General features: G+C 41.7%; 1 protein-coding gene across 9 annotated transcripts in view; it reads right to left on the minus strand.

The window, feature by feature from the left end:
* LOC131458965 (adhesion G protein-coupled receptor L2-like) overlaps positions 1-18,486 on the minus strand; it is a 91,617-nt gene that overhangs the window by 67,453 nt on the left and 5,678 nt on the right. For all 9 annotated transcript variants that reach the window (XM_058628395.1, XM_058628483.1, XM_058628531.1 and 6 more), the window contains exon 2: positions 1,248-1,461. In XM_058628395.1, the coding sequence (XP_058484378.1) occupies positions 1,248-1,323 (76 nt within the window). In that variant the 5' untranslated portion in view covers positions 1,324-1,461. The remainder of the gene's footprint in view (positions 1-1,247; positions 1,462-18,486) is intronic.

Here is an 18,486-nt window from a genome sequence, read left to right on the forward strand (position 1 = left end):
CAAGGCAATTCATAAATAGAAACTACCTTTTTTCTTTATTTTGTTAGGATAAAAGAAAAGAATGTTCTTTCGGGGCTAAGAGCATGTCCAGGTGAGATCAGGCTTTTTGTTGTCGAATAAGCCAAGCTTGACTGTCGCTACAGCTGGGAACTTGCAGGATGAGTTGCAAGGGCAAATGTGCTCAGATGAAATGATTGCTCTTCAGGCGAGTTTGGGAGCTCAACAACAGGCACGCAGCTTCTATTAAACCGCACTCTGACAGAGGCCGTGTTCTGCAGGCAGGTTTTGTGGTTAAGGAGCTAATAGCTAAGTTGAAACCTTGAACAGGAGGGAAAAATGTGTGAAGTGGATTGTGACGTAGATCTGATCAAATGCAGACAGCCTCGAGTACCGCAGGGCTGTTGGACGTCGTTAAAATGCATCTCCTGCGACCACATACGATTGAATTCAGCTTCCTGGCCCTTTATTCAAATACATATTGATGTCATGTCTATTTGGGAGGATAAAATTGTGTTTTTAAAAAGTTGGTGGGTTGTGCGTTTGTGTACACAGTGGCTGATTACAGTCCCAAAAAAAAAAATGAAACTACACCAGACGACATTGGTTGAGGTGATCGGATTTGATGTGTTCAGACCTGCACGCAGCACAACCTGCCTGTGGTCGGATCACTCAGGATGGATGTCAGTACCAGGTCTCAACAGGGTCTAGCAGCACAACCACTAGAGGTAAAGATTTGTTTGGGCAAGCTGTCTTGGCTACGAACATGAACAGAGACTCAGTTCTGCTCAACTGTCTCGCCCAAATCTGGAAAAACCAGCTATTACCATCAGCTCCAATTAATATTTAAGACACGGGCCCCAATAGAAGCTGTTTCAGCCAAGACAAGTTTAGTGAGAGTTTAGAGAGTTTGGTGTGATACATAATACAGTATATGCAGCAATGTATAGTTATAGACCTTAAATGAATACTGAAAAGTCCCCTGACAAGAAACAAGTGTGTGTGTGTGTGTGTGTGTGTGTGTGTGTGTTAATGAAAGAGTCCAAGGGTAAAGCCACTAAAGAAGAACTCTCCAGCCTCGCTACATCACAGCTCTCCACTTCTTTAGTGCGGCAACAACAATGGGCTCTGATAAATTCAACTCATTCATACATTGAATAACAAGTGGCTTCATGAAAGGCTGACCAACATTACATAAAAAGAAAAAAAAAAAAAACTACTTTCTTGCACACGACTCCATGGTAACTCACCTTGTGAACAATGAAAGCAAACAAGAAGGAGCAAGATGCAGTGGAACACAGGACACCTCCTCAGTGCAGAGGCCATTGTGCAGTGTGTGTAAACAATCCAGGAGCCTGATGGCTAATAATAGTTGTTCAATGAGTTGCAGGGGGGAGAGCAGAAAGCTGGAGCAATGTCACCGATCGGCAGTTCTTGGAAAAGCATCACCAGTCATCTTCGCATCTGAAAGAAACAAGACGACAGATTGTGAAAATTGAGAAAATGGACGGTCATCATCAGCATCATGACAGCCTGAGCTTCGCTGCTGCTTGGCGGTGTAGCATTTCTGAAACCAAGACCGAAATGGAGAAATGACAAGAACCTTGATATCTCAACTCGGACACACGGACTGCCACTGCTGCATACGCAGCGTGTTGAGATCTCATTACTTTATAAATGTAGCTTGACTAGTTTTTCGTTTAATAAAAATCATAAAAACACACTACACATAGTTTACCGTATTCCAACTGCATTATCTGGGTAATATAAAAACTAGTAGTGATCACTACTGTGGTAAAACATTAATTAATATAAATGCCTGAAACTTAACTTGATATAATAACATGATACTGCAAATTAAACTGAAATTGCAATTTTTCTTTTCCCCCCCAAAAAACGTTGAGCACTAGTTTACTTGGGTCAAGATGTAACCCTGAAATTGCAGACCCCCTGCACATTCACATTGAAAGAAAACAAAATATGAAGGAAAAAGAAACATGGAATTAACCAAAAAAAAAAACGAGATCTGGCCCCAATTCCTGAAGAATCATTGCACAATTGCTGTGGCTGATTCACTTTTTCATGCAGTGCAATAAAATAAGTCATGTGCAAATGTGAGCACCACAAAGAAAACAACCCACTGACTGCTGTTTCAACAAATCATTTTTCACACAAATATTAAAAAATTCAAAAGGTTTATGAGGGCATGTGCAAAATGAGCATGTCTGCTGCTCAACACGGTGTGTTTACACTGCCTCATTCTTGCACTCTTCCCAGTTCCACCTTCCCCATTTACTCCCAGATCCCCGCGGGAGAAAGCCCGTCGCTCCGGCAACGCGTTCACATTAGAGACACGGCTGCATTGTGGACTACTTTTGTCTCCTTGCTTATCAAGAGGTGGCAAAACAGTTCTTTGTCTGGAAAAACTGCAAAAGGTTAGTGGCCGGGACAAACTAACACCCCAGACAGATAAGCTGCTTACTAAAGTCAAACACCGAGGAGGGATGTGTTGTGTCATATGTGAAATGCCACACACACACACACACAAACAAACACACACACACACACAGGTTTGTGCAGCTATTCTTCTCAGGACACTGCATTTACTTCCACTCATGTGGACAGCATAAACAAAGCCTTATCCCTAATCATAACCAGTTAATGCCAAACCTTAACCTTAACCTGACCATAATTCACATCTTAGGTCTAAAAGTTAAGCAGTTCCTCAACTGGTTTTGGTCTCCGTGAGGACAACTGGTCCTGACAAGGTCAGGGTTAATGCCAGAAAAGGTCCTAAAGAGGTAACACATACAAGAACACCCACACACACTCTCTGTCTCCACCTTGTACACAGGATCAGTCACTTGGTAACCGTCATTATGCAGAGGAGAGTGAATGCTGCCCAGTTGTGAATGCAGCTCCTGTCAACCACCCTGATTATTTTATAATGAACCTAAATTTGAGCAGCAGAGCAGTCTGCCCCGATCGCTCTCCCTGCCTCGCTAATGCATTTGGATATTTTTGGCAACAGGAAAAACCCACAAAACACGTGAAGCTTTCACATTAGCTTGCTGAGCAATAATTTAACTCACTATTGGATTCATTCTACTCCGTCGGACCAAAAGCCTGGTTTGGGACATCACAACTTACTGGATCTCCACCTAGCCTGACGCAGCCTGAGAGTATTTATTTTCATTTGAGGTCGACCTGGATGAAATATGTGCGCAGCCCCGGCCTGTGCCAAGCAAAAACACATACCGCCTTTTTTTTTTTTTTTTTTTTTTTTTTTATAATTTATCAGTTAAACTTGGGTGGTTTTATCGGAATTGTGGTTTTATTTGTCTTCCAGTTGTTTATCTGCCAGTGGCGCCGGACCAGATCAGATAAGACGGAAGAAAACTTGAGGGTGCTTTCATTCTCTCCCCGTGGGAAGTCTCGCAGCGCGTCGACGGAGGCTGGCTGCACACACTCTTAAATCTTGTGACAAGACTTCCACACGGTCAATATTGGGCAGAGCACTTAATCTCCAGAGGTGCATGTGACTTCTTCCATCGCCATCTATCATCCCCCAATATGCGGCCTGGGGCCACAGGGTAACCATAATGGTGGTTGACAGGAGGGGATTTGAAACGTTTTGGGGGGACATTCCCTGCCCCCTCTGGCCTGCTGGGCCCCCTGAGCCACTCAGGCCTTACAGACACCAGAGGGCGAGAGCCTAGCAGGCCTCACAGAGGAAGTCTTGCCCCCACTACCCTGGGGTTCTTTCTCTTGATCGGCCATCGCCCCGCTGAGAAACACATCTCCATTCTCTCCTAAGCCGATGGTTGGACACAGCCATGCTCATCTTCCTAAAACACTGTTTTGTTTGTTGGACAGTGGACTTGAGATAATAAAGGATTAGGTGATTAACGTTAGGATGCTTTACACGAGGACCAACAGACGAATCATAATTTCACATCAGGGGATGATGGGGGGGGGGTGCTGTTTGTAGGAGGGGGGGTTTAAGATGTTCTCAAGCAGAAAATGATTTGAAGAGGTAAGTGAGGCATCGTTTACCCCTCGGAGCTTGTGCTCAGGAATTATCTACACTGAGCCCCCACCACAACCACCACCAACCCCCCCCCCCCCCCCCCCCCCCCCTTCACCCTTGAAGTCTGGAAATTGAGGTTACTTGTATCTTGGCCAGTGATTTTCACATGGAGATCATCATGTTCCACTGACGCAGACGTGTAAAAAAAAAAAAATAAAAGAAGAAAAAAAGGCACAGTTATGACTGTCACCACCTACACTAAATCTAATGAGCTCAAACATGTAATATGCACTCAGAGACCACTGACTATTTTAAAAATGATTCATTTTCATCTTAAAAAAAAAAAAAAGAAGGTATATGTGCACGCACACACATATAACGCCCTCATATTTTCCCCTTTCTCTTTAGCATATATGTTTCTGGAAACAAGGCCAAAAAAGAAAAAATCCAAAAAAATCCAGCGATGAAAAGAAAAACGATGCGCAAAAACGTTCACGACATCTGTTTTTCTTTTGTCTCCAGTGCAAACACAGTGGAAAGCTAAGGAGAGAAATCTATCATCGGTTAAGATAATGGAGAAAATCACAGTCCACAGCAAATTTTTCACATCGGCCTGATAGAAATAATAAGCAAGCATTTAAGAGAGGACGGAAAGCAATTAAAACATAATTAAAATAAATGGATAGAAGGAGACAGCCCACATGTCTTAACTTGAAATAGAAGGCTGAGTGCAACAGCCGGCTGAATGAATGTGAGGCTCCTTTGACAAAGCTTGTGTCTGCCTAACTCAAGCTGGAGAGGAGTCCAGTGAAAGAGTGAGAGAGTGGGAGAAGGGGGGGACTTGGGGAGTTTGTAAGCCGAGTGGGACTAAATGGATGGGAGAGGGAGAGCAGGGGAGGAGAAGAATGGAAGGGGGAGAAAGAAAAAGGGCGGCAGGGTCAGTGCGGAGGATTGACAGCCTGTGAGTACGGCCTGACCTCCGGGGTTCGCCTCCAAGTTTTCTGCACAAGCTTAGCGGAGACAAAAATAAAGCCCAGGAATGTTAATTTATTTTCAATTGTCAACACCGAGAGGCGCGAGATAAAGAGCGCATACATACATATCAAGTAAGACAGAAACAAAACCGACGCGCCAAGTCCAAGTGTTCGCTGAAAACCTACAAGTGAAACAGAGATGTGGCTCTGCTGAGCCGCTGCTGCCAACACAATGATTTCTTCCTCAACTCTTTGGATAACCACCAATTTGAGAGAACTTTCTGCCCCGCCCACATGCCCTACATTCAGGACAAAAAAAAAAAAAGGCCCACATGTGAGGGAGGAGAATTTCAAACATCAGAAAATGATTGCTGGGTAAGTAGCGGGAGACAGGAACTACAGGAACTAAGAGAACACGGCCTCCAGACACTTTCTGTCCTCGGTGTGATCTGGTGTTCCCGAGGAACTCTTTTGTCATGACAGTCCTGTCAGGGCTGCGCTTTCACGCCCTTCAGGGACATGATGTCATTTCCTTGGCTCCACCAGTGATGTAGAGACGTTGAGATCAACTGCCAGAAACAGAGATGGGACGACAACAAGCAGAGTCTGCAGAGAGCGTTTCATCGACCCAGAGCTGATATGTGGTGTGCTACTATTAGGATAAAGACAGTGTAAACTGTGGTTCACAACTGTATATATACACTGACAGATCTATCGAGTCATTAAATAAAACTGTTTGTCCATTAAGTGATTAGTTTATTTTCTGAGGGTACACAGTTTAAAGCTCCTAAATAGATTTGTTGTATGATAATAAAATAAATATTTTGGAGATTTGGGCTGTTTCTTAAACACACAGGTCAGCCGAATTTACAAATTTGGGACGGAGCAACACAATATCTGCGAGCGAAACCCGCGCTGTTCCTATTTGCATAGGAAGAATGCGTTGTTTGCGAAAGGGCTACAATTAATGATCATTCTATCCGAGTGATATGTTCTAAACTAAAGGTTATATCTTAGAAATGTCATAAAGCATTTTTTGTACTTTCAGCAAGACTCGAGCCGTTGATTATCGGAGAAATAGCTGCTGACTGATTTCCTTTTGCGTGACTAAATCACTTTACGTGCCGATCACTTCGGCGGCGGTTTGCCGTAATGTTTTGAGGATTTTCTGCTGTAGTACTGGGGTTTTATAGAAAAATACATCTTTGCATTACTGCCTAACTCAATACCAACAAATAATTTATATAGCTATTTTCCTGAAGTGTACTTTCACACACACACACACACTACACACATCTTCATCTATTTATGCATGTTTTCTCAGAGAGACCATGATGCGGTGTATTACTTCTTTTTTTTCCCCCTCTCTGTGCTGCCTGTGGTGCTCAACCAGACCATATAGCTTCTTTTTCAATTACAATCATGTTTGGGGCCACATGGGGTTGCAGTGGATTGCATTGTTGCGTCACAGCAGGAGGGTCAACAGTTTGGATCCCAAATTCAAACAAGGGCCTTTCTGGCGACCTGTCCGGGGTGTACCTTATCTTATCTGTCCAGTAGAAGCAGTAGAAGTCAGTTTTGGTAGAGTTCTGTTACATTGGCTGGGACTTCTATGTCTTATCTATATGTATTGATGGTCGTTTACGGGGAAACGAGCAGCGGCCATGCAACAGTGCATCAGGGCATATCGATCGCATCGATGGTTTTACAAATTTGTGCAGAAAGAAAAAAAAATCCTTAAATACTTAATGTGGTTTCAGCGAGGGGTAGAGAGGCGGAGACTCATCATTAGCACACCCACTGTATCTCTGTCATTTTTTTTTTTGGGAAACAACTTCATTCATACCTCGGATATCGGATACGACACTGCACTTCGGTTGCACTGGACATTAACGGCATTGGAGACGTCAATAACTTGACGTTTCTGAATTGATTTGAACATTTGCGTCAATCGCTGCGATTAATACAGCCGAGATCAACACGATGAAATCATTCAAGTTTGTTTGCCTCTGGTGTGCGCTGACCTCTGACATGAAAGCCGGGAATTATCCGCGCCAAACAGTCACTCGCCTGCGGTCAGTCAGATATGGAGAGACTAGAGATGGTAGCCGAAAGATGGAGGAGAGAGGTGAGGGATTGTGGGGCGGAAGGTTTCATTTTAAGAAGCTGAGCTGTGAGCTGAGCTGCGATGTCAACACATGTTCTTGTATTTTAAGACGACCTGGTTGGCACTTGATAGTCTCTTTGAAATCACAGAGTTCTATGTGTGGTTTAAAAAGAAATATACAATTAAAACAAATGGAGTCTGATTATTACTGATTAATTCAGTCATTAGAAGAAAAGCAATCGCGATTAATTAATTTATTTTTTTTATCTATTGACAGCGCTAGTTAAAACATACAGCTCCTCCTCCGTGTAATGTGTAGTGAAAGCACTGTGGGTCATGGGCGTCCATGAAGGTTTCGGTATTTGTCTTCTGTTAAACATGCACAAATCTAATTCAAGCCACTTCAGTCACCGCTTTTATGTGTCGCTAAAATGGCTTTAGAAAAAAATGCTTTTAAGTTGAAATGCTCTTCAGTGCGGCTCAAAAGGACCAGAGGGGAAGAAAAAAAACTAAAAACTCTGAAAGGTGCAAAGCTATTTTGTTGAGAACACACAACAGTTGGTGTGTTCGGCGGCTCTTGGCCAAATGATAGAGGCAGGAGATAAGAGAGTGCCAGCGGGCAGATGGACACAGTGAAACAGAGACGGGCCAAGCGGAGAAGCTCGGTTAAGTGAGGAGAACAAAGAACAGAGAAGACCCCTGCTGAACAAGCAGGTTAGTGTCAAGCAAAATGACGCGACACAGGCATGTAATCTTTAAAGGATGTGCGCGGGGAAGCACACACTCGGAAAAGTGATTAGAACAAAAATCATGTTTCTGATGAAATCGTGTGTCAACAAAAGATCTAACTAAAAACACTTCACAGTTATTATCTCAATCGAGTCCGTCTGTCAGAAGCAAAAATGACAGATTACAGTATTTTTTCACAATTGAGTTGATTATGTCTCTGAAATATCTGGATATTGCGATAAATGTCCTGAAATAGTCAAACCAAACACACTTCTCTTGATGATTACATTACTGCCAATCACAATTCACAGATGTCATTTTTTTTTATTAATCATTACAGGTGACTTTATTATGATTAAACGTTTGTACTGTACAATAGATAATGTCATATGTTTGAGCAAAAAAACAACAGCAAAAACATTCACTTACGAGTGACTACAATTTCAGTTGCAGTGACTATTATTCAGCCACTCCTGAGCTGATTAACACTTTCTGCTTGGCATTGAAATGAATACACTGACCCCAGAGCACTTGGTTAAGCAGGGAGGTCAGCGGAGAGGAGCAGAGAGAGAAGCTCTTTTCAATAAGTCTCTTCATAAATTTACTGAAAGCCTCACTTCTCGCCTCTGCCATGCTTAATTCTAGCACTCCCCTGCATGCTGTTAACACACACACACACACACAGTTCACCTCCAGCTCTCTCTAATGTTAATTCACTATTCTTTGCAAGGGAAAATCACAATTGGTTTGGTAACGATACACCTGCACAACACACACACATACAGACACACACAGAACAACCTGTGGCATAAGCAGTATAGGCATATGTTCCATCCAGGGGGCGCCCACAAATGATGGAAGGAAAAAAAAAGTGTAACTGTTACACTAAAACTATTCAGTACTATTTCCTAATGTGAAAAAAAAACATCCATTTAACTGAAAACCTATTAAATAATAATTTAATAAGTCTCCACCCGCCGCCACCTCCTCCTTCCTCCCCCTCCGGCTGATTAGACTGTACCTGCTCTGTGGGGCGGAGTTTTCTGACGTAAAGATAATGTGATGACATGATTTGTCTGTTGCATTGCATTAGTTACGTAGCAGAGTGTGGCGTTAACTTAACTCGCCATACTCCCGCCTCCCTGCATCCCTCTGGGGGAATGTGCAGAGATTAGACGTATTGAGCACCTGCTCTGTGGGGCGGAGTTTTCTGACGTAAAGATAATGTGATGACATGATTTGTCTGTTGCATTGCATTAGTTACGTAGCAGAGTGTGGCGTTAACTTAACTCGCCATACTCCCGCCTCCCTGCATCCCTCTGGGGGAATGTGCAGAGATTAGACGTATTGAGCAGGTGTTACGCATTTGTCTACATTTGTATTGACATCTGGTAAGCGATCGTTTGCCCTGTTTATAACAGTCAATTAAAATGCAATTTGTTTTTGTTCCACCCATTTATGTACATATCATGGTTGTAGACCAAGTTGTTGGTTGTGTTACACTTCTCAAGTGTGTGTATAGTGTTAAACTGTGTCAGTTTAACACTATTAAAGTGTTAAAAATATTCAAAAGCTCACATATTTATAATTGTAGCTAGCAGAGGTGGCATAAAAGCAGAGCAGGTGCAGTGGCACAGAATTAATAGGGGACTGTTTTGATCGGGCAACTTGTTTTTCTTAAAATAAAATACAATTTCAAAGACAAAACTATTCAGTTTCTTGTGTGAGGGTATGCAAATTGGCAGTGGAATTTACTGCGATGCGAGGGGGGGGGGGCACCACCTAAAATCTTGCCTAGGGCGCCGAATTGGTTAGCGCCAGGACTGTACACACGCACACACACATGCATGCATGCACACATGAACACACACACACTCACAACGCTTTGAGTCCCTGCAGGCGATGTGTGGATGTTTGCACCTTTAGAGGAAAAACTGTATCACCACCGTGTTTCATCCTTACACATGCGTAACCTCGCTCTTTCGCGAGCGCTGCTCTACCACGACGCGTGCGTGGAAGAAACTGCTTATGTGCAACAACATCTGTGATGTTAATGAACAACACGCAGGCCGGGATGAAAATCTGTGCAATCAGTCTCCGGCGTTACAGAAATCCATTCATGTGCTGCCATCGCAGCGGAAATGTATTGTCATAATCAAGCATAATTTCCGCAAACTGACGGCAAACTTGTTTACACAAAAGGGGAGAAGATGTTGCATGTGCACCACAGTGATTTCAGTCTGGGACGTGGGAGAGGCGGAGAGTCCTTTCCTTTTTCTTTTCTTTTTTTTCTTTTTTATCTTTCCCCGAGGGAAATGACACATTATTTGTAAACTATCTCAGGGTTGTCATTTCAGATATAGGGCAAGCCACGGGTTTATCAAAGGCCCAGGAGGTCCCAGATTTGGCTGACACTAAAATCCACACAAGTTACTGACATGGCAAGATTTAGATTGGGGCTAAAATTTACAGACATGGCCCCATTTTTTCAATTACTTTTTGAAAGTAACACACACACTGTAGAAAGTAATCCCATCCAAGTGGGGCTTATGACATAAGCGGTAAAAAAAAAAAGTGACACATTTTATAAATATATAAATAAAAGTGAATTATACGGGTGTAGATTTGGTGTCAGGAGTTAGATTCGTAACTTTTTATGTTCATATGTGTGTAGAACATAACAACCTGTAATAAAACTTGTTTTGAAATGGCCATATTATCATGCTTTTACAGTTCACAGTAGTTTAGTATAATAACACCCAAAATGCCAAGTCATTTCCATTAATACACTGACACCACTTAAAATCTTAAAATATTTTCACACATATTCAGTGAGTCAATTAACAGAAATTAATGAGCGCGTGCTTAATTAAGGAAGTCATTTTTTTCTGTACTTAATAGTTCTGGGTTGTGGTCCAAAGCCTTTTGCAAAATGTCAAGGAAATTTGATGGGTTTTTTTTGTTTTTTTTTTGTCTATCATCATTTTTCTGATATTTTTACAGGCCATGATTTAATCATGAACATAAATTAGACCAAGCTATAAAGTTCACTCGAACCTGCTTTGGATGAAACCCGTGAAACATCAACTGCAATGAATTCACATCTGCCAGTAATAAAAGCATCTCCATTACCTCCTTGTGTTTCAGCAATAACAGCTGCTATGTCACCAGTCAAAGTGTCTCGTGTCACGGAGTGAGACATTATTTTTATTGGAAGAACATGAAGTGTGTTAAACAGACATTTTACATCATACAGTGTGTCTCCTGACGTCCCGCCGAGCGACTCACGCTCACTGTATTCTTCTATTGATTTTTACGGGGCTGGTCAAAGTAGTATGTCTTATTTGGACAGGAAGCGAATGAATGCAGCCGCTGTTTTGCACCGAGACGACTTAATTGCTCCCTTCATCATGAAGACTCATACGTTCATCCTCCAGCTCTCACCTCACTAGATAGGGTGAGCGTGTTTTTTTTCCTGTTCGAAAATGAGTGTGCTACACGTTCCCAATGTGCGATCAGCAAACGGGCTTCATTTCTATATGAAGCCTGTCACTCTGTAGGCGGTTTGTGTGGTCTCTATTCATTCAGCTTCTGAGGTAAATGACGCGCATTCATTTGCCTTCATTCAGGGCTACAGTGTTCTCTCAGAGGTTCTCTCAAATTTCTGCTCGAGCTTGCGCTTGTTCACAAAATCATCACGAGTTAATGTAGGTTTTGCACAAAGTTACAGAACCATTTACACCTGAGATCATTATTAAAAAATGTGTAAGACGTTGTCCTCTGACATTAGTAAGCAACTAAATGAACAAGCAATATAACCGTAATTAAAATAGGAATTATAGCCAGAGTATTAAACCGCATTTATTTTTGGTTATGAACTGACTATGAGCTTTTAAATATTTTATAATGTTAGTCCACTTTTTGATTCTTTTTTTGGGGGAAATACATACATTTCCTCTGATGTAAGAATCTGTGGAAGTTCTAAATGAAATATATTGGCATTTGCAGCTTCAAGTGGACAAAAAGAAATCTATTTAAAAACAACATGTGGTAAAACTGCTGGTAAAAAAAATGTCCACTATTTTGTAACATTAATTGGACGGAATTGTTAAACAGTTTCATTGAAATATTAGGAGTAAACACATTACTCATGACAGTAATTATTACTTGCCCTAAAATGAAATCCATTAATTCTGTTCTGGTGTTATGTATTAAATCGGGCAAACTTCATTTTGAATTATTATTTTTCTGCTTTGAACATATGTCCTTGAAGACATGTCACACTAAATTTAATTTTGACGAGCAAAGACGAGCCTTGAACCGACTGATCTACAGCGTCGTTGTCGTGGACAACATTATGAAAGATTGCAGTATCTAAAGAGGTCAATCATTTTCCTGCAAGTGTCTTGTTGTATGAGTAAGTTCAGGAGGTGGAAGCCGACTCTTGCGCTCCCGCCCCGCAGGATTTCCTAGGATGTAGCATCATGTTTACATCACGGTGACAAGGGGGATGCCTGGCTATGAATTTGATTTAATTCACGAAACCACCGGAACGCGCCGTGCAACCAGAGTATTCCTGTAAAAAAATAAAAATAAAAAAAAACTGCCTCGTACAGCCTCAGCCATTACACAAACGCGTGGAGTAATCATCAGACCTAATGAGTCCCACGAGATGACTGCCAATACTATTATGGACCCACCAGGATGTTTAACAGTCGACAGCAGACATCCTCTGCTGTTCTCGGCAGGTAAAACCATCAGGACACTTGAAAGTGTGAGAAATGATTCACGTCAGACTTTTTTTCTCTCTCTCTCACTTTCACAGACTTTTTGCTCCTCAGATCAGGTCACCTGCTGTGCGCCTGTGACTCAGCCTTGTGTTCCAAAGGGCATCTGCATTGTCAGTGCCTCCTTTGGAAAAGAATATATTTAGCCGAGGAGCAGTTTTTTTTCAGTATTAGTTCAAATATGATCAGCTTTCCTCATAGGTGTCTGTGATGAATCTGCACCAGTACACACTTGACTCCTTATCCACTGTTATTTTTGGAAATCTGACTCTTTTTCAAAAAATCTAAGCGTCTCTATCGAGTTACAGCTGTCAATTACCGAATGATTCATATCCATCTTGAGTTAATGGGTTTGGAAATAAAAAACAGTCTTAAAACAGTATTCTCGGCAGTTGTTATGTATTTAACTCTTCTTTTATCTTCCTTTGGGTCTAAATGCTCCTCAGTGTTGACCGGTTATTTGCAAATTAAGTCTTTTTTAAGGGTTTTTCATCGAAAGTACTAAAAAATGATGCTAAAATCTGAATAAAATGAACTAAAACAATACACGTGAGGAGCCATAAACCAAAACTATGTGCAGAAAGATGCTAAAATGTTTGATAGGGCTGAAAATGAATGACTTATTGTGTTGACAGTACTGTGAAAATGTAACAATGTTGTCAGGATTTTAAGGTACGCTGAATTGAATCCCTTTATTTTAAATGATCTGGCTAAATACGCAATGATTCAAGTAGTGACTATTCATGGTTTAAGGGTAAAACGAGAGGGATTAGCTGATATTAAAATTGGTAATTTACCCAGATATCAAGAAGTATCAGCTGTGTGTGTGTGTGTGTGTGTGTGTGCACCCTAAAGGCAAAAATGTGTCTGATTATTATGACAAAAAAAAAAACGTATTGTAATTCAATTTATTGCCGACATCATTAAAATGCTAAATGGTGTTGATGCTGTACATGGTCTGAAATCTAACAACATTAATTAGAGACTGATTATTCTGAATTGTTGCTTTGATTAGAAGCAGTCCTTCCTTCTGTGGAGATACAGTTATTTCTTCACAGCTTAAAATATCAAGCTCATATCTTTTTACCATATTGCCCATGCTCCACAATTTGGCTGTATTGAGTTGAAAATGAGCCATGGACTTAATATGCACACACACACACATGCTGTAGGCTTGGATGAGTTTCATGCTTGTTTTCAATTCAAAGTGGGGTTTTTTTTCTTCCCTCAGTATTGGTTTCTATTAATTTGTCCTCCCACCCACTCTGTCTGTTTCTTTAGGAACTAAAACATGGGCTTCAATCTGTAGCATTTCCACTGAGAAATAGGAGCTGGCTGGACTTGTTTTTCTGGTTTCTTTGTACATAATTACTTCCCGGCTCTCTTCCTGTTGTTACTGACGTCACTGACAGTCTCAGGGCTGTTATTTTGGAGATATTACACCTGATTCAGCTGTAAACTACTTCATTTCCATCCGTAGATGCACCATAGCCGGTTTATCCATGGGTTATAAATGGCTCATCCTTCACAGTAGACTGACTCACCCTTGTTGTGCTGCTACAATAAAGGTGGAAAAAGAACGCGATTCCACAACTTGGTCTCTAAATCACCACATTAGTTACAAAGAAATTCAAATCTTGGATGGCAACACTGGCCAGATGTTGAGCCTTCAATGAAACAAAGTGGGTTTTTCGACATCAAAAATATAGTCCTTTTTTTTTTTCTCTCTAAATAAATGTTAAAGATAGAACCTAAAATGTGGCAGAAAGGACAGTTCAGAGCTCCAAATTATACGCCTCATCCCTATTTCCGTGCGCTTGTTGTGCTCGTCCCATTGTCATGCAAACTGGAGGGCCATTCAAGTGCATAGACAATGAACTGGAACAATGATGAAAGTGCATGCTGTAAGAACCGGGACAGCTGTCAGGGTGTACATTGAGCAGTTAAGGGGAGATTTTAATGAAATGCGGCTATGTGTGCGACAGACAGAGACACAGACGTCCGTTCTGTTTTGCGGCATGTTGTACGGTTTGTCAGTCGGAGTCAAAGACGCTTCTCAAACCAACATTTCGCCATTTCAGAAACACATTTTTGGCTCGTGGCTGACTGTCTGGTTTCTTCCCGCAAGAAGAACAGGGGCGATAATGGGATTCCTTTTCGGTGGGTGTAACAGGGAGGGGGGGCCTTTTCGAAGGACAGGACCATTGAAACTACATTCACGCTACTCTGTTTTCGTTTAAAAACGCATACATTCTGCTCTGGATACGCCTGCACTCAAACACTCAAACAATCACGCTACGGCTGTACTGCCCTTGTCCCTGTATACAAGTACTAGAGGGGAATCCATTCATGCACATTCATGTCAAATTCTCTTCATTGCGGAAAAATAAATAAACACAAAGAAGTAATAGTTAGTAAAGGCGCAAGCATAGAAGTCAAGGAGAGAGCAGCCTATTCAGCCTAGTGTGAAAGTAAAAAGTCGCGTTACACTGATACCAATACGGTGCCGGTACTTTTATGCATCTCTATCCTCTATCAACTATGACTTGACTATCAGCTGTGAACACACACTTTCACTGGAAATGACTGTTCTTACTTTTCACATACTGTGTGAAATGAAGCTGCAGAGGAGAGAGAATGACTTTCTGTCCTTCTTTGTGCATTAAAAGCCTGTATGGTCTGGGCACTATTGTGTGTGCATGCCCCGCCATAAACCAATCAATTAATCCATCAATGTTGTCAAAGACAAGCACGTGCATAGCCAATATACTCAACATAGTCACTTCATATGCATTATAAGGTGTGCAAGTGATGCAGCGCTCGTCTGCCGTGTTTTTATCACCAAAACGTATGGATTCAGAAGCTTTCCGTAAAAAAAAATAATCATACTATTCCTGGTTCATCCTGAAGCCAGATAGGAAGTGAAAATAAAATAAAATAGGATTGAATGGAAGTCTATGGGGAAAACTTCTCCCTTGATTTATGGCATCAGTAAACATTTTCCTGAGAAGTTAATGGTCTCAATCAATAGTTTCAGCTCTTCTTCAAGAGCACATGATGTCAATGCTGTGAATTATGGCAAATAAACTGCACATAATGAGTGGACACCAGTGTGATTGACAGCTGTATCGTCCAATAGCTGCCTGGTTACAGGCGACTCCTCCTGTGATTCTGAGCACACAATGAACAAAGACATCATGTGTACAAATGAAAATCTGGTTCTATGAGTCCAGACGGTCGAAAGGTGGCTCCACCTGGTGCAGATCACATTTCAGGAGCCGAAAACGCCAAAATCCTGACGAGAAATGTACATAAAAAATGTTTATGCTGACTTGGGCCGAGACTATCATAAAACACATGTGTTGTGTATCCGTGAAAACTGGTTTAACAGCCAGATAATATCTATTTAATTTCTTAAATCTGTTTACTCATTTAGTCTATGTAACTTTAGGAAATAGAATTGTTGTATGTGTCCGTCCAACAGTCCAACTCAGTTTAGAACATTAAACAGAGACGAGCAGAATATCCATCCAGAAGCCAGAAAGAAGATGAAGCTGAAAAATGACCTACAGGATTAAATGAATATCAAAAAAGCTTTGATTCAAGCTTTTGATTCAATCGACAAATTAATTATTAACTTCTTCGTTCCAGCTCCAGCATTTTAAATGTTCACTTAAACTCCCAAAAAAATTGATTATTTCTTCCACATCTTCACCTCCCGTTTTATAGAAGTGCCCGACCTTTTTGAAACATTTGTTTGTACAAAATATTAAAACAAAAAAAGCCAGGCCGGGGTTGCTGTGTGTACTCCCATACAAAACAACAAACACAAACAACACACACAGCCATCTTAAAACTTCTCAGTGCTTCAAAACAGAGAAAGGGCTTTGGTAGATGCCGTGCTTTTCACTTCTGCCAAGTTCCCTCTTGTGCTGTGGCTTAGCCTAACAGCAGTGTAAGGGATGCGTGCTTCTTTTATTTTATTTTCAGCCCCCTGCCTTTTTTTTCTCCTTTTTTTTTCACCTCCAGTACATCATTCTTTTGGGTGTTTGTGCAGTGTCCCTTAGTTACCGGATAAGAGACCCACCAGCTCAGAGAGTTAAAAGCCTGCCCCTGTCCCGCTCATACAAACAAGACCATCAATAATTCACCCTCATCGGGAAGCATTATCTAACAGCCTTATAAAAATTTCAAGATTGTGGGTGACAATACAGAAACCATGAAGAAACGGCTTCTCTCCAGGTGGTAACAGCGCTGACAAGAGGAATGTTAAAGACAGAGGAGAACGCGTCTGCAGCGCCACGGAAGGCTGATTACACATAAAAGACATGCTCTTCACTGAAATAAGTGATAGTCAATGAGGAGACACAGCTTCACTCGTACGTGTACGTGTATGTGTGTGTGTGTGTGTGTGTGTGTGCGTGTGTGTGTGTGTGTGTGTGTGGGAGAAAGAGAGAGAGACTGCAGACTGCAGCACAGAGGTGGAAGCCTTAGCTTGGCTGTATTAACGCCCAGGCTCATTCTCATTGACAGTGAAATCCCTCTAAGCCTAGATCAATTACACCAGGCTCTGCTGTAATTAAAATGTCCTAACAAAGGTCTTAGGAGCACAGGACACAGACCTACCCATTGAAAAGAAGCTCGGCCCCAATCTATAGAGCTGTCTCCCCGAAATTAAGATTATAGATCCCGGACTTTCTGCAGCGATAAGCACAATAGTGTCCGTGCATTGCTGCCGTGCTCCAAATACGTATTTAATCTGTAATCCTTTGATAATGTCAAGATATCATTTTAGGATAAAGATCACGTGGAATGCAGGTAAACGTATATATTTTCATCAACAACAACAACAACCATGGTCTTCCTGTCTGTGTGCTTGTTTGTGTAGCCCCCACAAAGAAAACTAGTCATTTGTTCTCTTAAGTACATGTGATGCTTGATTATGCTCTGCTGAGATATGACAGAATGCTTATGGGTCTCCTAATTAAAACTCGGCTGTGAAGTGATTAGCAATCACAACTGCACTCTTCAAATATCAAGATCTGATTTGCTTGGCTGATCAACAACAAGATTCCCTCCTTCTCGTGAAGCTCGTGGTGTGTGTGTGTGTGTGTGTGAATAAGGCTTTTGAAATGGGGGGGGGGGGGGGGGGAATCAGCACAATGCCACAAGAAGGAGCAACATTTTATGTATAGTTTTGACTAATTCAAGCTTCTTTCTCTTTCTTTTTTGCCTGGATGCCTTTTATTAATTTTTGCCAGCAATCATAACCGGGATTACACACCACCACTGATGAACGTTTGAATGTTTTTGGCTTTCAAACGCGATCATTTATCATAGCATGAAACCCAAGTACAAGACATCAGCAGCATTACTTGTGGCAGCCACAAAAATTAGAGCTGAAAGCTGTTCCCTCTTTGCATCGGGGAGGGACAATTCCACAGACGCAGCGAGAGAGCAAGATGGCTGACTGCACTGACACATTGTGAAAGCATGCCTTGCCATCCTAGGTAATAGATTCTCTTTGCCGTGTGACTCCCATTGCTTCTCATCTTCTGCGACAACGCCTGCCAATCAAAGCCCAGGGAGCGTTCAAGGGCTTTGACAATACCTCCTCACCTTGAAAACACATTGGCCTCATCACAAGACACCAAGTAACTCCAAGTAGGCATCAAAAAGCCATTAGACGAGGCAAAGAACTGACAGACTGCAGATGCACAGCTCCCTGAAGATCGGCTTTAAAAGTATTCTTCCTGTATATAAAGACACTACAAAAACAACAACAAACGCCAGCAATACCGTGGGAGGTGACATTTAAATGTGGGCGAGAAATATCGCTGCAAGGGAAGAGCTGTAAATGTG

The sequence above is a fragment of the Solea solea genome, chromosome 1 (genome assembly GCF_958295425.1).
Source record: "Solea solea chromosome 1, fSolSol10.1, whole genome shotgun sequence".
NCBI lineage: Eukaryota > Metazoa > Chordata > Actinopteri > Pleuronectiformes > Soleidae > Solea > Solea solea.